The sequence below is a fragment of the Anguilla rostrata genome, chromosome 12, assembly GCF_018555375.3.
Source record: "Anguilla rostrata isolate EN2019 chromosome 12, ASM1855537v3, whole genome shotgun sequence".
Classification (NCBI taxonomy): Eukaryota; Metazoa; Chordata; class Actinopteri; order Anguilliformes; family Anguillidae; genus Anguilla; species Anguilla rostrata.
Genome location: NC_057944.1, coordinates 16927435 through 16954522, shown reverse-complemented (window position 1 = coordinate 16954522; position 27088 = coordinate 16927435). Strand labels below are relative to the sequence as shown.

At 49.6% G+C, this 27088-nt stretch overlaps 1 protein-coding gene across 2 annotated transcripts in view; it reads right to left on the bottom strand.

The window, feature by feature from the left end:
- clcn2c (chloride channel 2c) overlaps positions 1–27088 on the bottom strand; it is a 118434-nt gene that overhangs the window by 17055 nt on the left and 74291 nt on the right. For both annotated transcript variants that reach the window (XM_064301043.1, XM_064301044.1), the window contains exons 6-19: positions 26119–26196; positions 22910–22988; positions 21886–22011; positions 21551–21635; positions 20735–20836; positions 20333–20417; positions 18612–18767; positions 9847–9916; positions 9403–9513; positions 8508–8721; positions 4069–4202; positions 2613–2839; positions 679–793; positions 533–603 (exon numbers count right to left, since the gene is read on the bottom strand). In XM_064301043.1, coding sequence (XP_064157113.1) covers positions 533–603; positions 679–793; positions 2613–2839; positions 4069–4202; positions 8508–8721; positions 9403–9513; positions 9847–9916; positions 18612–18767; positions 20333–20417; positions 20735–20836; positions 21551–21635; positions 21886–22011; positions 22910–22988; positions 26119–26196 — 1653 coding nt within the window. The remainder of the gene's footprint in view (positions 1–532; positions 604–678; positions 794–2612; positions 2840–4068; positions 4203–8507; positions 8722–9402; positions 9514–9846; positions 9917–18611; positions 18768–20332; positions 20418–20734; positions 20837–21550; positions 21636–21885; positions 22012–22909; positions 22989–26118; positions 26197–27088) is intronic.

Here is a 27088-nt window from a genome sequence, read left to right as displayed (position 1 = left end):
GGCTGCCTCTTACGAAGAGATGATCCCCACAGAGATGATCCCCAGAGAGATGATCTCGGCAGAGATGATCCCACAGAGATGATTCCCACATGGATGATCCCCACAGAGATGATCTCGACAGAGATGATTCCCATAGAGACGATCCCCACAGATATGATCCCCACAGAGAGTGTCAGTCAGGCCCGGCACAGCAGTGATCCCCACAGACATGACATCCAAACAAAGAAATGACTCTCACGTAAAGAGATGATCCACACATAGGAAAGTGAGAAATGAGCGTGCTACAGTGAGACGTGTGACACCAGTAGGCAGGATGCAGCACAGAATTCTGGGAGCACTCAGTGGGAAGGCTCAATGGCGGGCCAGAGTTGGGCTGGGGAACACTGAGCAGAATGTTCTGGGGCATGGAGATATCCAGGCTGTGTATCTGCATGTGCACTTCACTGGGTGTGGCTGAGGGACTGAGGCTGATCTGTGCGGACAGGGATTGAAAGTGTGTGTGTGTGTGTGTGTGTGTGTGACCTGGTCTCACCTCCACAGCCTCGGTGTCAGGGTTGGCACAGAAGAGGCTCTTTAAAGCGATGCCAGAGCTGTCATGAGGGCCTGTGAGGACACAGAGAGGATTTAGTGAGCGTGGGGGGTAGGGGGATCTGCTGCTGGGACAGGAAAGGGACGTACTGGTAGGGGACTCCACACTGATCCGGTCCACCACAGACGGTCTCTTCAGCGCCGGCTTCAATGGCTTCTGAGCACCGGGCCGTGTGGGACTGAAGGAGGACTCCTCTGTGGAGATCTGCAGAGAAACACCATTTTGTATGAAGACGGAGACTCACACACACACACTCACACACACGTACACACACACACAGGCACACACGTTTACTCAGACAGACTGACTTTCTGCTGCGATGCATCTTCTGAAGGACCGTCTCTTATCGAGAGCGCAATTAAATGAAAAGTTTGATGGAAGTGAGGAAAAAAACAATTCAGGAAAATGTGAATTGGGCGGTGAGGACTGAGGCATGAAAGAGCGCTCTCGCGCCAGATTACCTTCCCGAATAAACAAAGAGGCCAAAGGTTAATACAGCCTCTGTTTATCACATTATAGCACACCCAGCTCATCCTTCCACTTCCAGATAGAGGCAAGCTGAACGGGACTAGCAGGCGTGGAGGAGACCAGGCTAACTGGAGGGATCTCAGTCACACCTTGGGGGGGGTGGGGTGGTAAGCGAAGCCAAGGAAGAGGGGAACATTAATCACATCCTACAATCAATGCAACAGCGCCCAGGGGGGTGGGATTTGTGCAGTGTTGAGGGGGGGAGGGGGGTAAGCACGGAACGAAGGAGGGAGAGGGGTGAAATGAGGTTCGCAAGCCGCAGTGTGGGACAGGGCCGGGAGAGGCTTGATGAATGACTCCATTCCCTATTCTTTAGGTCCGGGGGAAAAGGAGGGAAAAAAAGCGGCTGGACCGCTTCCATCCAGCGCTCTGGCGTGCTGTGAAGTGCTGAGTGCGCTGGGCCAGCCTGATTACCGGCCCCCGGGGGCCCCGGCACCGGCATCCTGCACAAAGACGCACGAGGGCGGGGCGCCGAGCTCCACACGCCCACCAGCGCACCAGCGCACCAGCGGCGACACCCAGCAGCTACTCCTGCGCAGGGTTCGGCCTTCCCCGTGCTGTACATATACCTGTCCCTAAAATGAGTAGCTCCCGCAGAGTACCCCCTGCTCTCACCTGAGACCTGCTCCCCTTTTCACCTGACTCCTACTCTCCCTCTCACCTGAGACCTGCTCCCCTTTTCACCTGACTCCTACTCTCCCTCTCATCTGAGACCTGCTCCCCTTTTCACCTGACTCCTACTCTCCCTCTCACCTGAGACCTGCTCCCCTTTTCACCTGACTCCTACTCTCCCTCTCATCTGAGACCTGCTCCCCTTTTCACCTGACTCCTACTCTCCTTCTCACCTGAGACCTGCTCCCCTTTTCACCTGACTCCTACTCTCCTTCTCACCTGAGACCTGCTCCCCTTTTCACCTGAGCCCCACTCTTCTCACACCTGTTCCTTACTTTCCTCTCACCTGTTCAGTACTCTTCCTCTCACCTGTAGCATACTCTTCCTCTCACCTGTTCCATACTCTTCATCTCACCTGTTCAGTACTCTTCCTCTCACCTGTAGCATACTCTTCCTCTCACCTGTTCCATACTCTTCATCTCACCTGTTCAGTACTCTTCCTCTCACCTGTTCAGTATTCTTCCTCTCGCCTGTACCATACTCTTCATCTCACCTGTTCAGTACTCTCCCTATCACCTGTTCAGTATTCTTCCTCTCGCCTGTACCATACTCTTCATCTCACCTGTTCAGTACTCTTCCTCTCACCTGTTCAGTACTCTTCCTCTCACCTGTAGCATACTCTTCCTCTCACCTGTTCCATACTCTTCATCTCACCTGTTCAGTACTCTTCCTCTCACCTGTTCAGTACTCTCCCTATCACCTGTCCCCTACCCTTCCATGCACACCTGCTCTCTTCTCCTCTTACCCGTCTCCATAACCCTCCTCACCCATCACAGGCTCCTCCCACTGACGGCAGACCCCGCCCACCGGCCCCGCGGCTCACCTGGAAGCGGACCTCCTGGCTGACCCTGCGGACGGCCTCGTCGCCGCCGGTCTGGCCGGCCCTCTGGGTGGCGTCCTCGCTGCCCGTCTGGCTGACGGTGGACAGGCGCTTCTTGGTGGCCAGAGCGCGCTCGCGCAGGTACTCCAGCCGGCGCGGGCGGCCCAGCTGCTGGGAGAGCAGCAACTGCAGCTGCGAGCGCTCGATGGAGCCCAGCAGGATCATGGAGTCTGAGGCGGGGCACAAGGCAGGGGGTCAGGAGGACAGCACCAGAGGGAAACGGCACTCAGGGAGCGGGTGCAGAAAAGGATTTGTGTGAAAGAGAGAACGAGAGCTTCTAGAAATCTTCTGGCAGAGATCCAGGCAAATAAAACAAAACTGAAGTACTACAACTGCTACAGTACAAAGCAGCACCACAGCCATCAGCCGTGAGTTATGTAATGGCTGCAGGAGGGAACGTGTGTGTGCTTGAGAGTGTGAAGCAGCTGGAAAACTGACTACCCCCACACAACCCCTATAAACCCCCCGTCCCCCCCGTCCCCTGTCTAACCACATCCCGGCATCCCCCCGCTGGCCTCCACACAGCCCGGAGATGGCGCTCATGGGGGCGATGGCGAGCCCAATGTGCTGTGTCCCGCTCTGGCCCCGGGCCCCTGGGGGCTGATGTCAGCATGCCCTCCCGAGTGCGCCCCCACCCTCCCCCGTCTTTCTGTGTCCTCACCCTGTCTCACCCCCTCTGTTCTCTCCCATACTTTCTCTCATCCCTCTCTCGTCCCTCTCTCAGTGAGCTCTCTCTCTCTCGTCCCTCTCTCAGTGAGCTCTCTCTCTCTCATCTCTCTCAGTGAGCTCTCTCTCTCGTCCCTCTCTCAGTGAGCTCTCTCTCTCTCATCCCTCTCTCAGTGAGCTCCCTCTCTCTCGTCCCTCTCTCAGTGAGCTCCCTCTCTCTCATCCCTCTCTCAGTGAGCTCCCTCTCTCGTCCCTCTCTCAGTGAGCTCTCTCTCTCTCATCCCTCTCTCAGTGAGCTCTCTCTCTCTCGTCCCTCTCTCAGTGAGCTCTCTCTCTCTCATCCCTCTCTCAGTGAGCTCCCTCTCTCTCGTCCCTCTCTCAGTGAGCTCTCTCTCTCTCGTCCCTCTCTCAGTGAGCTCTCTCTCTCTCATCCCTCTCAGTGAGCTCTCTCTCTCTCATCCCTCTCTCAGTGAGCTCCCTCTCTCTCGTCCCTCTCTCAGTGAGCTCCCTCTCTCTCTCCTCTCTCAGTGAGCTCCCTCTCTCTCATCCCTCTCTCAGTGAGCTCCCTCTCTCTCGTCCCTCTCTCAGTGAGCTCCCTCTCTCTCGTCCCTCTCTCAGTGAGCTCCCTCTCTCTCATCCCTCTCTCAGTGAGCTCTCTCTCTCTCATCCCTCTCTCAGTGAGCTCTCTCTCTCTCGTCCCTCTCTCAGTGAGCTCCCTCTCTCTCGTCCTCACCTGCGGACTCCACCAGCGCCAGAGTCTTCAGCTTCCCGCTCAGGAGCACGTCGTGCAGGTCCCTGTAGTAGCAATTGAGGGTGATGTAGCGCACGTCCCTCACCATGATGTCCTCCACGCGAATGTTGTACTTCCTGAAAGAGAGAAAAGAGAACGATAAGAGGGAGGGTTAAAAAGGAGAAAGGGGAACAAAGTGAAGAGGAAAAAGGAAGAGAGGGTAGAAGGAGAAAGGGTGGGGGAGGGAGGGGAGAAGCGGAAGGCCACGCTATCGATCGATTGGTCGGAAGTGCGCACAGATGAGCGAACGTAAAAGAACGGTGACGGTGCTGGTGATGGTAGTGTAAATGAACGGTGCTGGTGCTGGTGATGGTAGTGTAAATGAACGGTGCTGGTGATGGTAGTGTAAATGAACGGTGACGGTGCTGGTGATGGTAGTGTAAATGAACGGTGCTGGTGCTGGTGATGGTAGTGTAAATGAACGGTGCTGGTGCTGGTGATGGTAGTGTAAATGAACGGTGCTGGTGATGGTAGTGTAAATGAACGGTGACGGTGGAGTGTGGACAGTGGCCGCCGCCCCAGAGGGGTGACTTTGCGTCCGGATGCCGCTTCAGCACATTCTGAATGCGGCTGAAGAAGTACATTAAAAATAAACCTCCGCCTGCCTGCTTCTGCCAAGTCCAAGACCTCACTGCAGCACCCGGTCAACCTGCAGCTCCTGGGTGCCAAACTCCATCAATCCAACCGCAGCCCCAATCATCAACACAAAGTTCTCCTTCACAAATACCCCCAACAAGCTCCTTTCACTAACATACTCACCCCAACAAGCTCCTTTCACTAACATACTCACCCCAACAAGCTCCTTTCACTAACATACTCACCCCAACAAGCTCCTTTCACTAACATACTCACCCCAACAAGCTCCTTTCACTAACATACTCACCCCAACAAGCTCCTTTCACTAACATACTCACCCCAACAAGCTCCTTTCACTAACATACTCACCCCAACAAGCTCCTTTCACTAACATACTCACCCCCAACAAGCTCCTTTCACTAACATACTCACCCCCAACAAGCTCCTTTCACTAACATACTCACCCCAACAAGCTCCTTTCACTAACATACTCACCCCAACAAGCTCCTTTCACTAACATACTCACCCCAACAAGCTCCTTTCACTAACATACTCACCCCCAACAAGCTCCTTTCACTAACATACTCACCCCAACAAGCTCCTTTCACTAACATACTCACCCCAACAAGCTCCTTTCACTAACATACTCACCCCAACAAGCTCCTTTCACTAACATACTCACCCCAACAAGCTCCTTTCACTAACATACTCACCCCAACAAGCTCCTTTCACTAACATACTCACCCCAACAAGCTCCTTTTACTAACATACTCAACCCCCAACAAGATACTTTTACTAACATACTCACCCCTACAAACTCATTTTACTAACATACTCACCTCCTACAAACTCGATTTACGAATATACTCAGCCCTACAAACTCTTTTTACTAACATACTCACCTTCTACAAATGTTATTTCACTAAAACACAGACACCCACTACTTGGCAATGACTGCCTTGTCTTACACAGGGGAGAAACGCCTCTGTCTGCTCTTTCTGACCGCTGTAAAACACGCTCAGACGTAAGTGAGCCCGACCCCTTCACCCCTTATTTTAAACAGAATGTTCAGAGAAGCACATGGCCGTGAGCGCAGACTGAAGCAGAAAAGAGAGAGACTGATGGAGAGGTAGAGGAGAATGAGCTGAATGTGCTAAGTCACACTTCCTGTCAGGGTGACCCTCCCGCCTGGAGTCCACAGATCGGCTGTGCCACCATCAGGTGGGCTGCCCCCGGACTCTGCCTCCAATGCAGCACCACGGGCACTTCAACAGCCTGTTTCAACAAGGTCCAGCTAATCATGCAAGCATGCTAGTGAAAAACCACGAGGCAGGTGTGTGTGTGTGAGTGTGTGTGTGCGCACATGCGTTTTGCAAACATGTGTGCGTGTGCGTGTGCGGGTGTGTATGTGTGTGTGTCTGAGTGTGTGTGTGTGTGTGCCTGTATGCGTTTTGCAACCATGTGTGTGCGTGTGGGTGCCTTTGAGAGATCCGTATCTATATAAATACCCAGGAATAGCTGGGAGGCAGCTTTCCAAGCTGAAGCCAAGCACTCAATTCCTCCTCTTCTCCCATAGCACATCAGCCCACGCACCAGCTACGCAGTGACTTAGAGAGAGCGAGCGAGGGAACTACTGAAGAACAAGAAAGCAGGAGAGCGGGAGAGAGTGGCCCGGCCCTCCCCCTCTACGCTTGGCAGGAACGCGGAGGGGGATATGGAGGGAGATGAGTGTGTGTGTGGACGGGGGGCCACGCCACGCAGGTCCGCTCGCCCACTGAAAGGACTTCACACTCGTCTTAAAACCACCCCAGGACCCTGGGGGCGGGGTTCGGCGAAGGCCCGCCCCCACAGCTGCAGCAGGGCCAGACGCGGCTCTGATTGGCTCTGCGTCGGGCCCGTGGAGCAGGACTGCTCTAATGCGCAGCGCACGCAGCGCACGCAGCGCAGGGTGTGAAGGAGCGTCGGCTCGCTGTCCTGAGCGCGCTCACACACACTCTGCTGCCGCCACACACACCGCGAGGAGCAGCAGGACAAAGCAGAGTCAACATCAGCCGACACACAGAGCTGAAAGATTCATGCGCCTTTAAAAATGAATTAGAGAACAAACAGCACCAGCAAAACACTGTCTGGGGTTACAGACACCGTCAGGGTCACACACACGCGTGCACAAACACGCAGACACACACACACGCACATAAAAACACACGTACATGCACATAGGCACATGCATGCACGTGCATGCACATGCACACACAAACACACGCACGCACACACACACACACGTACACATACACATACACACACGTATGCACACACACACACTCACACGCATGCATGTTCACTAACACACGCAAGCATGTACACAAACACTTACACACGCATTTTCAAAAACACACAAACAAGAATGAGCCTGCACACATAAACCACTAGCAGCAGGAGTCACACAGAGAAAGGCTCACAGTCTCACAGCAAGCAAAGAGACAACAGCACCCGGCACTGCGCACACAAACCCATCAGTAATATAAACCAGGCTTGTTGTCATCGGACCACACTCTGTGTGTGTGTGCGTGTTTGCGTCACCCCGCTGCTTTGTCGGTGTGTTCCCTGGTACACCCGGACAAGGGGCGATTGTGTAACTCCCTGCTGGCGAAAACGCTGATCAGAATGTCAATGAGGCGATGAGAGGGGGGTTATACAAGAGCACAGTACCGAGACTGAAGAGCAACACAGGCCGGCTGTCTCCCATCTCTCTACCAACCCCACTCCTCCGCTAGCACCCCCCCCCCTCCACACCTCCTCCGCTCGCTAATGCTTCCAGCGCTCAGCGGCATAAATAGGCATGGCCAATATTACATAACCGATATAAGAGGAGAAAAGATTTGACATAATGCCATGTAGGACAAGTGCCAATTTGCCGAGAGCCGCGTACCGCAGTAAGGCCCATGATGCACCACGGCGGAAGGACGGAAATTACTGCCGTCTGTCCAGCCATAGGTGGATGGGGTCAGAAGGACAGACGGGACAGGACTGGGGTCATGCAGCGGAGGGGCACCATGGTAAGTGTCAAGCACAAAAAGGTAGGAGAGTTCTCTCTCTCTCTCTCACACATGCACACGCGCACACACACACGCACACACACACACACACGCACACACGCACACACTTACACACTTACACACACACACACACCCATACACACACACCTACACACCACCACCACACACACACACACACACACCACACACACACACCTACACACACACACACACACACACACACACACACACACACACACACACACAGGATGACACAGGTCCCAGGATGACCATTACTTCAGTCATACCTCAGCGGGATAAAAGATGGAAAAACACTGGAGAGGCAAAGTAGAGTAGGGAGGTACTGTATCAGAGTGTCGGACTCGAGCAAGGAGACGGAAGTAAACTAGGCTTTTACAACAGAAATGCGGAGATGAGATAAATGCCAATTTCCCTTATGAGGACATGAGAGAACGAGAGAACAAGAGAGGCCAGGAGAGAAACAGAGAGCGAGGGACACAGAAACCCTGAGGGGACGATGGAGAAATGGAAGGAAAGTAGGTGAGTGGCAGTGATTCCAATAAAAGAGACAGAGAGGGAGATAGCCATCTCTGTGACTGCTTTAGGGCAAAACCCAGCCCCGCCGCAGCCCTGCCCCAAATTTCAGGGGTGGAGCTACAGCCAAAACGAGGCCATCGAGGGAGGGGCCGGTAAAAGGGGGCGGGGCCGGAGGTGCGAGGACGGACGGAAGGACGAGAGCGGAGGACTCACTCGTGGTGTCCCCAGCCCAGCTCGGGCAGGTAGGGCAGCTTCTTGATGCGGATGATGGAGTCGTACAGGGAGGGCTGCAGGCTCTGGGCCACCGCGTTGGCCAGGATCACCGCGATCATCACCGGCAGGATGTGCGAGATCTGCCCGGTCAGCTCGAACACGATGACCGCCGTCGAGACCGTGTGGGTGACCGCGCCCGAGAGGGCAGCCGCGCCTGCCAATCAAACGGGAGGGGATTCAGGCCCGGCCGGCGGGGGCGCCCAACGCACCCCAGCGCGGGCAGAACCACACACTAACACGCATTCCAGGAGCCATAAACCAGGGTCATAACATTAAAGGGCATACTGTATGGAGACAGCTGAGGAGTGGGTGGGTGAGATCTCCTGCATTGTGAGGCTCATTATTTATAAGTTCATTAGACTAACAAAGTGTAACCTCTGGCCAGACAGAGCGTGGGGCAGAGACGCATTTACACATGCTAATGCACACTTCAGAGCGGAGATGAAAGGTGCAGTGACGTCAGAGATCGGGCAGGTCGACTTAAAGGTGAGCCATTACAAAGAAAGCCAGAACAACAATCGGGAGACCAAAGAAAACCCTCCACATACAGTACAGTATATCTCATGTGGAGGGTTTTTAAATCTGTGCTTGATTTTTCATTTTTATTCTGTAGCTCTCAAACCCATCAGAAAACTGAAGCCCTGCAAGACAGAAATGTGATTGGACAAACTGTATGGCAGAGGGAGGGTCACTTTTAGTGACTGACAAATGGGGAGGTTCATCTGCTCAGCTCTTTTGCAATGCATGGTTAGATAACTGTGAGGACCAGCTGGTAGTGTGTGTGTGTGTATGCCTGTGGGTTGGGTGCACTCTTGCCCGTGTGTGTGGGACTCACCCACAACAGCGTACCCGCCGGGTACTATGGGGTAGATGTTGCCATCAGAGTGAATGCCATCAGGAAACCAGGCAGCCATGCTCTCACCCACCAGACGCCCAAACGCTGCACCTGAAAGGCACCACACGCAAGGTAAGAACACACACATACACAAACACGCATACACAAGCATGCACACACATACAAGGATAACACACCCACACACAAACGCACACATACACATGCACGCACACACACACAGTATTAATACATGGACGCAGATCTATACTGTGTGAACTTGCATCGAGGGCTGTTATATAAAACATTCTGACACAGGCAGAGATAACTCAAGTACAAAATCACACACAAAGGTGCTCATGGATGAACAAACAGGCCTCACACCAAAGAGACAGGCTACACAGCCACCTACAGGCTCCCGGGCAGTAAAGTAAAGATGAGAATTACCAATGACGAAGACAGGCATGAAGGCTCCACAGGGAACTGGTATAGTGGTGGCAAGAGCAGACATCCAGAACTGGAAAAGGGACAGGAGAATCAGTCTGATTACACAGTTTGGGTAATGGGAGACTGGCAGACATTTACAGAGCTGATAACAGTACCCAGTGCTTCCCCAGGCACATCTACAGTATCTGAGTACAATACCAATATTACAGGGAATTCATTAGGAATTCAAGGCCAGGAACTCTCACATTTATTAAAAGATTTAATAATATCTTTCCAGCATATTCAAATAAGTGTAGGTTGTATGCAGAACCAAAGCAAGGAAAATGTGAAGGGTGTAATACATAGTAGACCTCAGATTCAATTCTTGTATACCCTGGTGGAAATTCCAGCTTGGTTCCAGTCAGGTTTGAAAGTGGTCCTGCTGGTTTAAATCTGGTTCCAGATAAATTCCATCACAGGTTGCTAGCTGGAACGTGCACCAGGGTAATGTCTGCTTCAAGGCCTTTTTGCCTCTTTATTACCAGATCATCCATGTACACTGACTGGCACACAAGCAATATTATACTACTCTAAAGTCATAAAATAATATCGCTGACTCAATGAAAGGACTGCACACAAAGTAGCATTCACTTACTGTTTGAGACATTTTATCAGCATGTATTTGATACACAAGTATTTTAGTGTACTTATAAAAGTGTACATGTGTAATCAAGAATATTTCTAAACTTTGATTTTCCATAATTCAAACACAAAAATGTAACTAATTGTCCTGTCAATATAATATATGGACCACTGAGCTTCCAAGCATGAGTTTTAATATCTACATGCAATTAACCTTAAAACTCAAAGACACAAGAATGTAACTTATGCTATACCTGCATTTGCGCTTTGGTCTACAACAAAACTTTAAAATGTATGTAGATGTGTACTTGCATTGGGGAACAATGTAAGACCTCTTACAGTTCCAGATCCCATGAACCTTCAGTGCATTTGGGACAAACACAGAATCTGCTGTCTGTCCATATTAAACTGCCAATGTAGCCATTTGAGGGGCGGGAGATGAACAAGTTCGCTTGAGCTCGGGTTTGGGAAATATGGGATAAAATTGGGGATAAAATAGAAATGTAAATACACTCAACCCATTTTGCTGCCATGTTGCTCCACGTGTATAAGATAAGAACAGGTGTCTTTGAGCATTTCAAGCCACACATAACCTGCCACAAGGTTTTTATGAACCCACTTTTGCCACATTAATTTAGGTCAGACTTCATAATAAAACAAACTTTTTTAGGCAGCAGTGCAATATTTTATCATAGTCATGATCGTAGTAATAATAATTATAATAATTAACACTGATATAACACTGCAGTACATTTTGTAATGCATCTTATGTAAGACTTGACTGAAACATTTTATTCCAGAATTTGTAGATCATTAAAATGCTACTGACATAATCCATTTAACTGCATTACATTTTTTATTTAATTATTAAATTAAAAAGCTGGTAATTTACAACACATAATAACATTTTAAGGACCCAAAGCGTCCAATCAGATGCTACCACCATGCCAGCAGGTTTTTTGGAAGGGTTGCCAGAAAAGGGTCAATAAATCAATAAAAATAAGCACCTGTAGTTTTCTAAGCAGCACTGAAACAATGCATACAGTATGTGGAGAATAATGCCATTCCCACCGTGAAATATGGTGGTGGATATAGCTCAATACATGTATTATTTATTTTATAGTCTTTATTGTTAATCTTTAACAAGGGTGTGAATACTATACTGCAGACACACACCATACTAATCCTCAAATTAATGGATGTGGATGTAGTTTCCTATAACTTCAAGTGAATTCACTTGGTTTTCTGTGAAAGGAAAAGCTTCTTCTCCCCACCTCCAGCACTGCTCGTTTCACACACAAGAATTCTCTAAAATGACAGTTTATATTTTATAAAAGACTGACTAATCAGCCCAGCCGCTTAGTGGCCCAGTGTATTTACTGACCTTTTCCCAAAGAGAAAGGAAGCCCTTTTTCAGGGCGAGGATTCAAGTGTCATTTTGAGATTTAATTTCATGAAAGTTCCAAAATGAACTCCAGGTGTTAACAAGGAGTGCCTGGCAGATCTGATTTGAGGGCACAAACAGAAGGCCCTCTATTAATTTGGGAAAGACCGAGCAATGAAACGCCAGCACTGACAGACTGGTAATCGCACACACGCACACACACGCACACACACACACACACGCACACACACGCACACACACTCATACGCCCGGGCGGGCGGGCATGCTAAGTGGAACGTGGCAGCATAGGGCCTCTGAACTACAGTACGACAGACGTAGCTCCAGTATCATTCACTGTTCGCCAATGCTGAAAAGATGGCACACATAAAAACAGCCTTGTGAAGGACACAGGAAACAGGAAATACTGCACACACGTAAACGTCACACACACACCTGCCGTTTCTCTGTATGTGGAAGTGGTAGGCCTCCGAGCTTCCCTCCATGTCTGTATCCTGTCTCTTTATCTGCCTCCCTCACTGTCCGCATCCCCCCCCACTCCCCCCCTCACTCACTCTCCTTATCTCCACACTTGTCCTCACCTCCCTTTCTTTCTCCCGGCTCCCGCTCCTCCCTATCTCCCCACCCCACCCCACCCCGCCCCACCCCACCCCAGCGCTGATATCTGGAGATTTGAGACGGGCCGTTTAATTACACGGCTCTTTCTGGTTAGCGGTAATCACCTGGGCGCGGTGCGGGCCGCGTCCCGCTGACGGGGCGCTTCTCTCGGCGCGCGGCCTGGTTACCGCGGCGGGGCGCGGACCTGGTTAACCCGCGCCACATCCCCGCGGCCTCGCCAACGTCAAGATAGGGAGCGCGTGACAGCTCAGGGAACGGGCCGCCTCTCCCTTATCTTCGGTTCGTTATGCCGACAACCAGTTAACGGGCCCCGGGGCATTATGGGTAAAGGCTTCAAGAGCTGCCGGCCACTCACGGCACACACAGACCGGGGGCTCCGACCTCCCACAAATGGGTTTGCCATGTATCCTCAGGAATAAATAAAAGCAATTTCATTTCAGCCACTGAGCTGCTGGATCTGCCAGGCGATAAACCCAATAAGACAGAGGTGGGCAGCGGGGTTTAAGAGCCCTCCAAACTCATAAAGTGAGCTTAAGGTTATTATCTGGCTGCTACAAGTCAAAGCCAGGCTGGGACTGCAGGCAGGGCTGTGTGGAGGTTCTGTGAGGGACGATGAGGTTCTGGCAGATTGGCTATAGTCCACTGCCTCTCATTCAGATAAGCACATAAACCTACTGTGGATAAACCTCATTACTGGGGATCAACAAGCATTGCAGTAAAAAATCATACACAGCCACACACACACACACACACAGTCACACACACACGCACATGCACACACACGCACATGCACATACACACACTCACACACGCACACACGCACACATGCACATGCACACACACACACACACACACACACAAACACAAATTGATGAGATGCAATGTTTTATCCTTTGCCAAGGTGTACTGTGTGCCGAATAACAATAGGCTTCAAAAAATGGGAGAGAGAGAGCGATGGAGGCTGAAAATTAATACAGAGGGATGAACAAAAAAAGAAGTGCAGGGATGGGATGGGACTGTCCTAGCCAGTTCTCCTTGAAAACTAATTGTGTGTCTGTGAGGCACCCTACATTTCAATTTCACCCTCGCCAGGCTATTACGGAGTGCCAGGCAACCAGGCGTCCCAAAAAACACAGCCCCCTCTTCCTTGGCAGCTCTTTCTCCAGCTGTAGGTATCCGTGACATCCCTGATGACATCACAGAACAACCTTCAGATGGGATAATCCTGCCTGTCAGTCTCGTCGTAAAAGCACACGTCATAAGGTCAGCGCACCCCAAGGACAATCTCCGTCTCCCTCCAAAAAACAAACATCCCTGTCCCAACTCCCAGTGCCTATCTGCAGGGAGAGATAGAGGAATGCTTCACAGAGACCGCTCAGAGACAGAGACCGCTCACTGAGTCAGACAGAGACTGCTCACAGAAACAGAGACCACTCACTGAGTCAGACAGAGACTGCTCACAGAAACAGAGACCACTCACTGAGTCAGACAGAGACTGCTCACAGAAACAGAGACCACTCACTGAGTCAGACAGAGACTGCTCACAGAAACAGAGACCACTCACTGAGTTAGGCAGAGACCGCTCAGAGACAGAGACCACTCACTGAGTCAGACAGAGACTGCTCACAGAGACAGAGACCACTCACTGAGTCAGGCAGAGACTGCGCACAGAAACAGAGACCACTCACTGAGTCAGGCAGAGACTGCTCACAGAAACAGAGACCACTCACTGAGTCAGGCAGAGACCGCTCAGAGACAGAGACCACTCACTGAGTCAGACAGAGACTGCTCACAGAGACAGAGACCACTCACTGAGTCAGACAGAGACTGCTCACAGAGACAGAGACCACTCACTGAGTCAGACAGAGACTGCTCACAGAGACAGAGACCACTCACTGAGTCAGGCAGAGACCGCTCAGAGACAGAGACCACTCACTGAGTCAGACAGAGACTGCTCACAGAGACAGAGACCACTCACTGAGTCAGGCAGAGACCGCTCAGAGACAGAGACCACTCACTGAGTCAGGCAGAGATTGCGCACAGAAACAGAGACCACTCACTGAGTCAGGCAGAGACCGCTCAGAGACAGAGACCACTCACTGAGTCAGGCAGAGACTGCTCACAGAGACAGAGACCACTCACTGAGTCAGACAGAGACTGCTCACAGAGACAGAGACCACTCACTGAGTCAGGCAGAGACCGCTCAGAGACAGAGACCGCTCAGTGAGTCAGACAGAGACCGCTCACTGAGTCAGACAGAGACTGCTCATGCAGTCATTATTAATATTTGCTTTCAAAGAAGATCCCTGTACCCAGGGTGAGTTACAGCCAGCTGTTTATATATCTATCCATTTATAAAGCATGAATTTTATGGTAATTCAGCTTAATTTCAAGGCTACAATGGCAGTGCTGGAATTCAAACCGGCAACACCTTCAGTTTCTCAATAAGACGGAAGGTGAGCCAAAGGAAGGTCTTTGAAGTGTGGAGAGGCATGGCTTCCCATCAAACCACAGGGAGCATGAGGAATGGTAACGATGTTCACAGCGAGACAGACAACCTCAATTCCGCCACGGCACAGCCGTTCCCAGGGCAATACTGACGACACCATCTATCCCTGGTTGGTTTATTACCACTGGAGCCACTATTATGCAGGCACCATCCACCTCTCAGACACCCGACTGCACACACGTCCAAACCGCACACCGCCCACTCCATCTCCACCCCCTTCCTGCCTCATTGCATTACGAGAGCGGAAAGATTTCACTCGGCGCCAAAATAAATTAAATTGCATGATGTAATGAATGGAGGCGATTATCGCGAAAAAGCAACGGCAATATAACCAGCTACGCGGATGAGCAGAGGAATCCCTCAGGATCGTATTCTGAGTTAATGCTGCATTTCTCCCTCTCTCCTCCATCCCACCCCCGCCCCCCTCCCGTCTCCATTTTTCTCACCACCACCGTCTCACTTGCTTCCTGCCTCTCTCTCTCCCTGACAGACTCCCACAGACTGCTGGTAATTGCATGATGCAGAGCAACAGAGTAAAAAATGGTGCACCGTGGACTTGTGGGAAATTAGTCCGAATTCCCACCAGTCGCCCCATTACAGCAGTCCTGTCCTCCCCCATCTCTCAACCCACCTTTTCAATTATCTTATTCCATCTTACCACCAAACACCAAACTCTAAAGAGCATTTCAGATCCATGCAGCAATAATCTCAAGGCCATCCAACATGCTAAGCCAAGAAATCCATCCAACCTCCATCAAGACAGCCAGCCAATTGCAGGATATGACATCAGAGTTCATGCAGCCCAATTTGATCATATCAGAGGAGAAGCAGCCAAAGTAAGCTCACGCAGTCTCTACAACTAATACTACAGTCTATGAGCTCAGAATATATCGAAGACAAATCACAAGTAATGTCAAAGACAAACTCCCACACAATGTAAGGGTGTCATTCGACGGCGATGCACTGCAATGCTAAACTCGTGAACTCATAGAGCAGAAACAGTCAAAACTAACATAAGCAGCAGAGTAAAGCAAGTCAACGCAGCCCGACGAAACGAATGGACCGTGCCTGCTGTTTTTAAGAAGGTTTCTCAGGCCCTAAATGAAAGCCATTCTTTACCGCCCCACGCCGCGGCGAGCCGCGCTCGTCTCGGGAACATGCCTCGCGGGCCGGCGGCACTCCGGCGGATCGATAACGCGCCCACGCAGCGCTGGCGCGGCGGACAGACGTTCCATGGGCCCGTGCCTTTTACGGGTAGGGCCGCGAATAACGCCAAGCAAATTAGCAACCGCAGATATCAATCATCACGACGACTCATTTTAACCTGGAGTCAGAGAGCAGCGAGCGTTAGGTAAGATAAGAAAAAAAAGAAAGAAAAGAAGAGGGGTGGGGGTGGGGGTGGGGGCGGTGCGGCTGAAGAGGCAGAATTTTATTTCCTTTGCATTCGGAACGTTTACATTCTGAGGGAGATTTTCTTCCGGGAGAGGTCAGCCGTTACAAGAGGAGGACGGTCCACAGGCTGTCTCCTGAAGCTCCAGCCCGTGTTCCCACTTCAATTACCGCCCTGACCGTCACGCAGATACACATCAACCCCGTCCGTCGCGTCCCCCGGGCACAGTAAAGACACTTGTCCCTGTGTCGGGCTACACTTAACACTATCAGCCAGCGAAGTCCCGCTTCACACAGGAAGCTCAGCCCTGTCACATCCCCGCCCGGGCTGTTCGCAGTTTAACACCGACGAGCTCGGCGACAGGCGGGGGGGCGGAGCAGTCAGCAGGGGCGCGGAGACGGAGAGGTGGCGCCAGGGCTGGGACACGCTACGCGGCCTACGCGGAAGGTGACACGGTAACAGCAGCCGGAGTCAGGAACCGCCTTCCATACCCCGCCTCGCTCTGACAGATACACTGTGATGAACGGACAAGCGCGTCTCACGGAGAGAGAGAGAGAGAGAGAGAGAGACCGGGCTGAGCGCGTGTCACAGACAGAGCTCAGGCGCCGAGACAGACGAGAGAGAGAGACAGGTGAAGGTGTGAGAGAGATAGTCAACAGGTGGAAAGCGGGTAAAAGGGTGAAAGACGAGTGAGAGGGTGAGAAAAACAAGCAGTGTGAGCCAGAGAGTGGAAAAGCAAGTAAGAAGGTGAGAGAGAGCTGAGAGGATGAGTTATTGTTGAAAGTGCACAGCATTAAAGGGGACCATATACAATGTGTCAAATACACAAATATGTCAATGTTTAACACAACCAGTATTTTGCCTAGGTTACTATGGGGGACCATATCTGTCAAAAGAATGGGGCGACCCACAAGGTTCAGTGTTGGAACCTTGTCCGTTGTCCTATATGTAAATGACATTAGTAAGCAAAACAGAAGCATTCAAGAGGGAAGCATGCAGTTTAATAATGCTATAGCACAGTAAGATATCAATATGATCCACTCAAAGGAAATCATTTAGCGCATAAATATAATGCAAGCGTTAACCAATGTATAATTGTAGATAGATTTCTAACGTTACATTCTTATTGTCACTATCCACTTTCTACTACTACTCTATGTTCTTTCGACATAATCTTTCGTTTGCTGCCTCAAAAAAATGCATTGCATAAAATGTACAGAAGAAGTTAAATGATGTTGTGCTAAGCCCAAAAAAATGTTTTGGAAGGGTCACATTTAGAAATCTATGTACCATTTTGATCAAAAAACAATTTAAAAATATACAATTAATTGTTTTAGTTTTTAATGATGGACTAATTGGTGTCAGATCTTAGAACACACAGTGTGTGCATTAAGAGACTGCAGGAATGACACGTTAATGCCTGGCTGCATCGTTACAATACTGTCTCAAAACCAATCAGGCAGGACCAGAATCTAACCCACCGGGTAGATTTAATGCAAATGAATCTTGTTGACTGGATAAAAGAGAGCAGCACCTTTGTCTTTGTCTCTGTTGAACACTTTGTTCTGTGCTTGTGTTCCTGCAGCCGGCTGTGTAATTAAACTTGCTTATCTTCTCTTACAAAGATCAGGTCTGTCTCTTCATTAATACAGAGATTATTTTACTCTGATCGATATTCTGGATTGACCGACAGTAGCTTATTTGTCATTATAATGAAATCAAGTGCTTATGTTCTTAAGAACCAGACAGAAAGTAGTGCCCTGTCTTTCACCAACCAGAGCCATCTGGGGCCACTGTGTGCCACATAATGTCGGTCCGCGTGATTGGCTAATCCACCAGGGTTGGCTGTCAGTTGCTCGTCTCCAACTCTAGTCATGAGCAGAGCTCTAGTGGGAATCGGCAGACTTGCACATTACAATCATTGTCAAAGCAAATAAGACCCTAGCAGTTCCAATCCATCCAGCCAAAGACAGAAGGGGAACAACAGGCAAGGGGAGATATGAACAGGATGTTCAGCCAACAACGTCATATCTCCGCAGAATCAATTTGAGAAACAGCCTTGATTGAATCTGATGGGTTTTGCCTCCATCTCACCAGTTTCACCAATATCCTACAGTAGCTCCCGCCTGTATTCTAAAAGCTTGTGAGTTCGAGAATAAGGCTGAATTTCTTTTCACCAGGCCACTATTTATAGAGGAAGATTCAGGGATGATGAGGTATCCTACCTTCATGACGATGAAGATGACTAGGGTGACGAAGATGTTGACGTTTGGGTGTTTCCAAGCTTCGGAATGGCCGATGTAGTCAAACTCTTCAGCAATGCCCTGCTTGGCCCAGGTGCGGTTGTCAAGCAGAGTTACCAGCGACTCTTTCTGCGTGAGCTGGAGGGTGAACACACACATCGCATGATTCACTCTCAGACAACACTTCATCCTGCTGCTGTCTTGGTGAAGCACAGATTCATTTCAGTGCTTCCATGTATTATGAACTCTAATGTCTAGTCAATAACTTGATAATCTGGATAACTGTAGGATGAAGACCTTGTTCACACCCACACCTTATTTAGTTTGACAGGCAGTAACACATTTCACTGTTCCATTGTGGTTTTCTTTGTAATAAATACAGGACTGGAACAAAAGGGCTCTCTTGAGGAAATCACAAAGCAACTGGAGTAACTCTTGGCACCTTAAAGACTAAACATGTTACTTAAGCATTGGAAGCAGAAAGTGAAGCAACTGTCCACTGCACACAGTACGTGTGCTCAACCATGCTTCCTGATCACGCACAAATAAACAGCACCACAGCAGGTTTCACTAATTGCTTTTTGAAGGACTGAAGCCTTGCCTTTACCCTTGTTTTTATTAATCCTGTATTTGTTCACCAGAAGCCTGAACTGTGTGCAGGTGAACAGGTTCAGATTCTGTTCATATGAAACATTCTGTTCAATTTTATGATAGATAGCAGTAGGAACAGCCATGAGAATCTCATCAGAACAGGGTCTCCAACGAGGTCTCCAAAGAACAGGGCTGAGGGTTAAGATCCTGGACAGGCTCCAGCCAAAGCATGAAAGTTGAGGTGACACCCGTGGCCAGGAATAACACGGAGGGACGCTCCTCTCCTCCATCATTATCATAATTCAGACGAGGAGAAAGCCAACAGTAATAAAACCTGAACAAATGGAATATGGCGCTTGCTGCTCCTGCAGAAGGCTGATAAATGAGGTGCATGTTTTATTTAGCTGTGAGTAGACAAGAGCAAGATTTCAGAGTGAGTAATGCAGACTGGCCGAGCATATTCACTGGAGAAATGGAGAGGGAGAGACCGGGAGGAAGACAAAGAGAGCGGTCACATTTTAAAAAAATATTGTCGGCGACGCAAATGAAAACATTAGCAATAGCAATAAAAGGCCAGTGAAAAAACATCATTTGTACTACATCTCAGGGAGAACAGTAATAGCCTGAAGCATGTCTGTGTGTGTGTGTGTGTGTGTGTGTATAAATCTGTGTGGGAGGGGAGATATAGTATAGTACGCAAGCTCTACTCACAATACCCCTGACCTGGCAAAAAAGCTGTGAGACTCCCCTGCCTCAGTCTCTGGGAGCTTCCGCAGATATGGCTGTTAATTCAGCTAATTAGACAGGCCACAGTATGAAAGCTGAACGGAGATGCAACAGGGGGCTCATTTGTCAGTCTCTAACAGTCCCTAAAGCACACAGCACAGCCAGGCCAAAGGAAAGCTGCACAGTGTTTACTCTCCTTCCCTTTCATCCACACTCTCTGTCTTTCTCCCACTCCTCACTCCTTGCTTCTCCTCCTGTCTGCCTCACAGTATGACAGGGAAACCAAGTATCTATGCGGGCATCACTTTAACCCATCCCCGACCCCCCAACTTGCCCACTGCTAGCATGGGCACCAGATCCCTGATGGAACACCACCTATTTCTTACGCTTCCAGCCATGAACTGTCCAAACCCGGGGGGGAAGGTCAGAGTGGACACCAGCAGGGTGACCAGGGCGGGGTACAGCAACCGTCTGAGGGAGAGAGACAGTGATGTCACAGGGCATCCACACCAACCGGTAACATGTGCTTCCTACCCAAACCCAACCCCAACCATCTCTGTGTAACGTTCCCTCACCAGCAGAGTTCCATTTCTTTCACATTGCCTGGAAACTTCTACTGCACATTCACAGGAATCATTGAATAGCCTGTCATAGCCCATCCAACCCTATTTCTGGTGCATGGGCACATACGGCACCAATCATGGCCATCATAGATGTACCTGCAGTTAGGAGTTGTGATAGAGACAAGGCTCCTGCACTGCAGGACTGTGTGTTACATTATCACTCACTTCTTCATCAGGAACTTGTTGATGGTTTTCTGCTTCCGGATGAACTGGACTATCAGTCTGTTCAAGTACACAAAGAGGGCACCCCCAAAACCACTGGCAATCCTGGAGGGAGAGAGAGAGAGACAGACAGAGAGAGAGAAGATGGAGAGTCCAGAGTCAGACTAGAAGAGCACACTCAAGTCTAACCATGTCTGTGTCAGTCATCTTTACAATACATCTTTACAAAAGTCCGTGTTGCGTTTGCACAACATTAAAACAGAAGAGGGAGACAAAGCACAAACACACAAACAGAAGGGAGAGAACAAACGCTGTCTACAGCCAGAATGCCCCCTAGAGACCCCTGGGACCAGGCAGTGCGGAGGGGATAGAGACCTATCTGACCACACATCATTTCACCTAATGGGATCCCACACAGCCATGCGAGTGGGAGAGAGAAGCGCGCTCGCCCTGCCCGCACTACGCCATTTAATCAGAGAGCACAGCATCCAAAAGCAAACGTTTAGCTTCTTTTAACCAGATGAAAAGAAATGGCTTCTTCTGAAGCCACGTTGTATTCGAGCCAGCCGAGGGGATCCAGAGCGCTCCTGTGTGGGAAGAAAGCTCCCAATGACATGAAAAGCAAACCAGGAAAGGGGGAAAGGATTTTCTGCTTTTCAATGTCCACACACGGTGAGACACATTGATATCCTTTCATCCACTGGCAAAAAAAGTCAAATAAAATAAGACACGACCATTGAATGCATGTGGTATGACGATGTTGTTTGTGTACACTTCACAAAGGGAAACTGGTTATGGCTAGCACCTGTCAGGACCTACCCAATGACAGCAAAGGCTGGGAGCTCCTGAAGGTCAAAGGGGAAGTCGAGTCGGAAACGAGTTTTGAAAAGAGCGGTGATGGTCTCTGTGGAGGGGAGAGAAGGAAGCTGATAAACTTGTACTGGTTGAGTTCACATTCACAATGCACCAATCAGACCGAAACACAGTATAAATCACACAGTCCAGAGAATACAATCTCACACAGTCTTGTGTATGTTCTCACACACGTGCAAATACACACATACACGCTCATAAAGAATGGTTTCCTCAGAGACAAACACACACACATACACACACACACACACGCATGCACGCACACACACACACATACTCACCCTCATCTCTGTTCCACACAGCCAGTACTCGGAAGATGAAGGCACTGAATGTGGCAGCAAAAAATCCTCTCCAGTAGTTCCTCACAGCAAAGAAGGTTGAGGTTACCTCAATACTGAAGAGAACACCTACACACAAGCAATCATACACACACACACACACACACACACAGTTAATTATCTCTCCAGGTAGGCAGTCTTTACTTCAACAGGAGATTGATTATGAACAGATGCTCAACATCTACCGTAGCAGTCCGTTTACCCCAGTTCTTCTCCTAATTTGGAATTCACAGTTGTAATGCGCACGTGCTCATTCGTGAAAGCTCCTCTGTGAATTTGGGATGAGCGTGAGCTCTCCTCCAGAACACCTCACGTTAAGCCCTAGCTCATTTTCACTCCCCAGTTCACCAGCTAAGCTCACAGCCGTTGAGCTGGAGGAGGATGTACCACCATGGGAAGCTTGTGCAGGCAGAAGGGTAAGTGTGGAGACCAAGACCTCCCACCAAATGAGACCCCTCCCTCCCAGGGAAAAACTGCAGCCTAATTTGCCCCGCCCCATAAGACTACCAGCCACAGCCTACACTGACAGGGCCTTATTTTACACCAAACCATGCAGCCCGCCACACTAAAACAGTGCCTTTAAAGGATGAGCTATCTACACCTAAAAAAACGAATGCATGATTACTCCCTCTGGCATATAATCATCCTTTTTTACAAATCACACTCCCAATCAATGTTCTCCTTAGGGCAGAATCACATACAAAATACGTTATTACTTTGATTCTAGCTTTTTTCACTAATATTCCGACATTTGCAGATGAAACAATCGCTTTGTGTCTACATGAGGGAAATGAATAATAACTTCATTATAAATCACAACTCTCTACAGTATTTCACGGCTTTCTCTTCAGTTGTTTTTTTTTTTTTTTTTTGCCTTGTAGCCACACACATATTTAAATGTATTAATAGTGGATATCTTGAAGAAGCCTTTAATTGAACTGAGAAAAATGCTTCTGCTTGGACTGACCTCCGATGGGGGCAGCAAAGCAGCACCCCACCCCGACCGCACAGGCGGCCGCCAGCATCTCGATGTTCCGCGACTCGTTCTGAAACAAGCAAGAGAACAAGAATGAGCAAACTCTGAACATTTGAACACGACGCTGGGATTAAGCCTGAGAAGGAGAGGGGATGACATGGTAAGATGGAACTCTGGAACAGATGGGATGGAAGGATGCAGATACATTATATGACCAAAAGTATCTGGACACCCCTTGGTTTGGGGCTGTTTTTCATGGTTTGGGCTAGGCCCCTTAGTTCCAGTGTGCAATCACATTTTAGATGGTTCTGAGCTTCCCCAACAGTTTGAGGAAGGCCCACTCCTGTTTCAGCATGACAATGCTCCTGAGCACACTGAAGGGTCCGTATAGAAATGGTTTAGTTGAGAACAGTGTGGAAGAGCTTGACTGGCCTGCACAGAGCCCTGACTTAAACCCCATCCAAAACCTCTGGGATCAACTGAAAAGCCAACTGCGAGCCAGGCCTAATCGCCCAATCAGTGCCCAACCTCACCAATGCTCTTCTGGCTGAATGGAAGCAAATCCCTGCAGAAATGCTCCAATATCTAGTATAAAGCCTTCCCAAAAGAGCGGAGGTTGTCATAACAGCAACATGGGGACCAACTACATATTAATGACCATAATTCTGGCTGACTTGCTGGGTGTCAGGTTTCCACATACTTTTGGCCATACAGGGTAGGTAGCTATGACACTGGGAGAGAATGCAACACAAAACCAGCAAGGAACGGTGAGAAAGTGGGCTGGGACACAATGCTGGGATGAAACAGTGAGACAGAGGACTGAAAATCAGGCAGCCTTGTGCATACAGGTCTCATGTACTTTACCTTGTTTTCAAATAAGCTCTCCTCCTTGGACAGCACGTGATTCAGAGAGAGACAGGAAGTGAATACACCTGGACATTCTAATCACAAATCAGCCGCACCCACTCATCATTTAATCGTACTCATCCTATGTCCATAGCAGGAGATACCCTCATGTGTACATAGTGAGTAAAGCTATTTCAAAGTGAAATTAGGGTGAATGAGAGTTCCTGCTGTAACAGAGAAAGCGCGCCGCGTTCGCTGCAGATACAGCACCCGACGATCCCTGCAGGGTGAAGCGAAATTCTGCTCGCTGCCAAACTTTGCTCATGAATATTCGATGCCATGCAGCAAACGGATACTGTACGCAATGCACAGAATGGGGGGGTGGGGGTAGAGCGAGAGCGAGAGCGAGAGAGGAGGATTTAAAGTCTTTAAAGCGGGGGCCGTGGGGCTGAGGGGGGATCATGCCTTCAGAAGACGGAGATGAGAGCGATTCCTTCACAAGGAGGGATGTTTTCCACTTTCTTCACTCCGTCCCTATAGGTTACTGTGAGTGAAGCCTGTTCTTTAAACTCTTCATTTCTTCATGTATCCCCCCTTGCTCTCTCTCTCCATTTCTCTCCCTCCCTCTCTCTCTCCTCCCTTCCCCCCAGCCTCCACCGCTCTCCCCATCTCAGCACCGCTGCTACTTCCTTGATTCCCGCCATTCTCTCTACCTCCTCTCCCCATCACTTTCTCTCCCTCTGTCAGCCCCCCTCCCCCTTCTTGTGTTATGCAGTTGTTTACAAGAGGATAGGGATCGGAGCTCTGTGATTCTGGCTGTTTACCGATCAGGCGGTAATTACTCTGTACCCCTGCACAGTGAAGCACAACTTCAGGGACCGTCACAGAGGCAGCAATGCAGAACACACACACACACACACACACACACACACACACACACACACACACACACACACACACACACACACACACACACACACACACACACACACACACACAAACACACACACACACACACACACACACGCACAAACACACACACACACACACACACACACACACACACACACAAACAAACACAGACACACATGCACAAACACGCATGCACACACGCATGTACACACACATACACACACACACACGCACACACACAGACACTCACACACACACGCACATACACACACGCATGTACACACACGTACTCACACACACACACACACGCACACACACACGCACACAAGGTTAATTACCTCCCTAGGTAGCCAATCTTTTACTGGCTGATCTGGAGGCAGTTGTATAAACAAACACATTTTAAAATCAATCTTCAGAACATAACTGGCCTTTTCACCTCAAAGCACCATCACAAGGTTTCCTTTCCCAACATCTGAGAAGTTCTTTACAACTACTAAATATTACAAAGTACAACTTTGCTTTGATTGCCCGGAGGCACACTGGCTTGGGAAAATCATGAAAGTGTGAAGACCAAAAGGCAAAAATCCCTCCCCAAAACTACAGATTTTTACTGAGATTTCTGTAAAATGTAAAAATATGCCATTATACTACTCTGTGAAGGACTGTATAACCATGAAAGATGGTCAAAGAGCTCTGTAGAACTGTCCCCTTAAGTGAAAGTATCCATAGGGGTGGTACTTGATAAATAACTTTTAAAATAAACCTTATGAAATACATTTCAGTAATTTCTCTTTCTTGAAAAATAAAATGAAAATTCAATTGTTTATTTGCTGAACTGCAGTTTACACTGTTTGAAAAAAAAACACAATTAGTGCAACCTTTGATGAAAACAAAGGCTCAGTGCGTAATCAGATCTTCACAACTTAAAAAATCTGAGAAGGCAAGTAAGGCTGGCAGAAATGTCAGATATACTGTATGTCAATCTCCTCCAAACCAGGGCCAGTGGTACTATTCTTTGGGGTGAAACACATAGAACAGGCTTAGAGCAAACCTTGAGCAAAAGTAGAACACGTATTAGACATGATCAGGTATGGCACAGGTGAAGACCCAGTGTTGAGCAGATATAAGATACACACAGAGCGACAAAGGTTGAGTTACAGGACAGGCGTAGAGCAAGACTGATATGCGTAGATTAGGAGCAGATTAGGTATAGAGCTGCGGTAACCAACCCTGTTCCTGGAGGTCTACCATCCTGTAGGTTTTCAACTCTAATTTGGCACACCAGACTCCACTAATTAGCAGCTCAATGCAGATCTCTAGCTGTTAAAGGAGATGTGCTTTTGTAAGGGCTGGAGTGAAAAGCTACAGGACGGAGGATGTCCAGGAGCAGGGCCGGTCGCCACGGGTACAGAGCACAGTGGACTGCGTGAAGCCTCGCTCACCTCGTAGATCCCACCGAAGAGAGACATGAACTTGCTGAGCAGAGCCGCGCACAGGCTGGCAATATGGACGAATGGGCCCTGTGAAGAGAGGTGAAAAAAAATGTTTACACTGTTCCTCGTACCGCAGACGCGCGCAGGGCGACGGAAGCTCGTACCGCAGACGCGCGCAGGGCGACGGAAGCTCGTACCGCAGACGCGCGCAGGGCGACGGAATATCGAACCGTAATCCGCCCGCGTTCGGAAGCTCGCCCGCTCGCGTCGGCCGAGCACGACGGCAGCGTAGCCCGCCAAACCGCGGCGGAACACCGCAGCCCTGGTTAGGCCCGGAGGGACCAGCGGGGCTCCTCGCCTGGAGGGACCCCTCCATCTGAAGGGCCCGCCGGGGCCCTCATTAACTCCGGCGAGCGATCCGAAAGGCCCCGGCGACGGGCTGGGGGGGGGCGGCAGATGCCGGCGGTCCCCGGCGACCGTCGGCAAGCTGATGTCACTCCGCCATCCGACCAAACAACAGCTGGGTCCGACAACAATAACAACAACTGTGTACCGTGTGCTCACTTCCAGGGACGTCTGGCACTGCCCGCTGTGTGCATATGTGCGGCAGGCAAGCATCTTTTCATCCATTCACAGGAGAGGTGACCTACAATCATCAGTCTGAGCTAACTAGGCTTAAATGTGCTTAAGCAGCACGGCACTGCGGGGACTGGGAGGGGGGAGAGGAGGCAGCGAACTTTCCACTGACAGCCAGAGTTTCAAGATGAACAACCGAACGCAGTGTTCTATGAGAAGATCAAAAAGAGAACAAAAACTGCCGTGGTAGGACAAAAGCAGGCCAATTTTTCAAGTTAATTAAAAATCACTGAAAAAGAAATCACTTGAGAAATTTGAGAGTTTTTAACACTATACAACATTTACAGACCGGTCTGATGATGGCTATCTGTCACTGCCTGACCCTTGATGGCAGATAAGTATT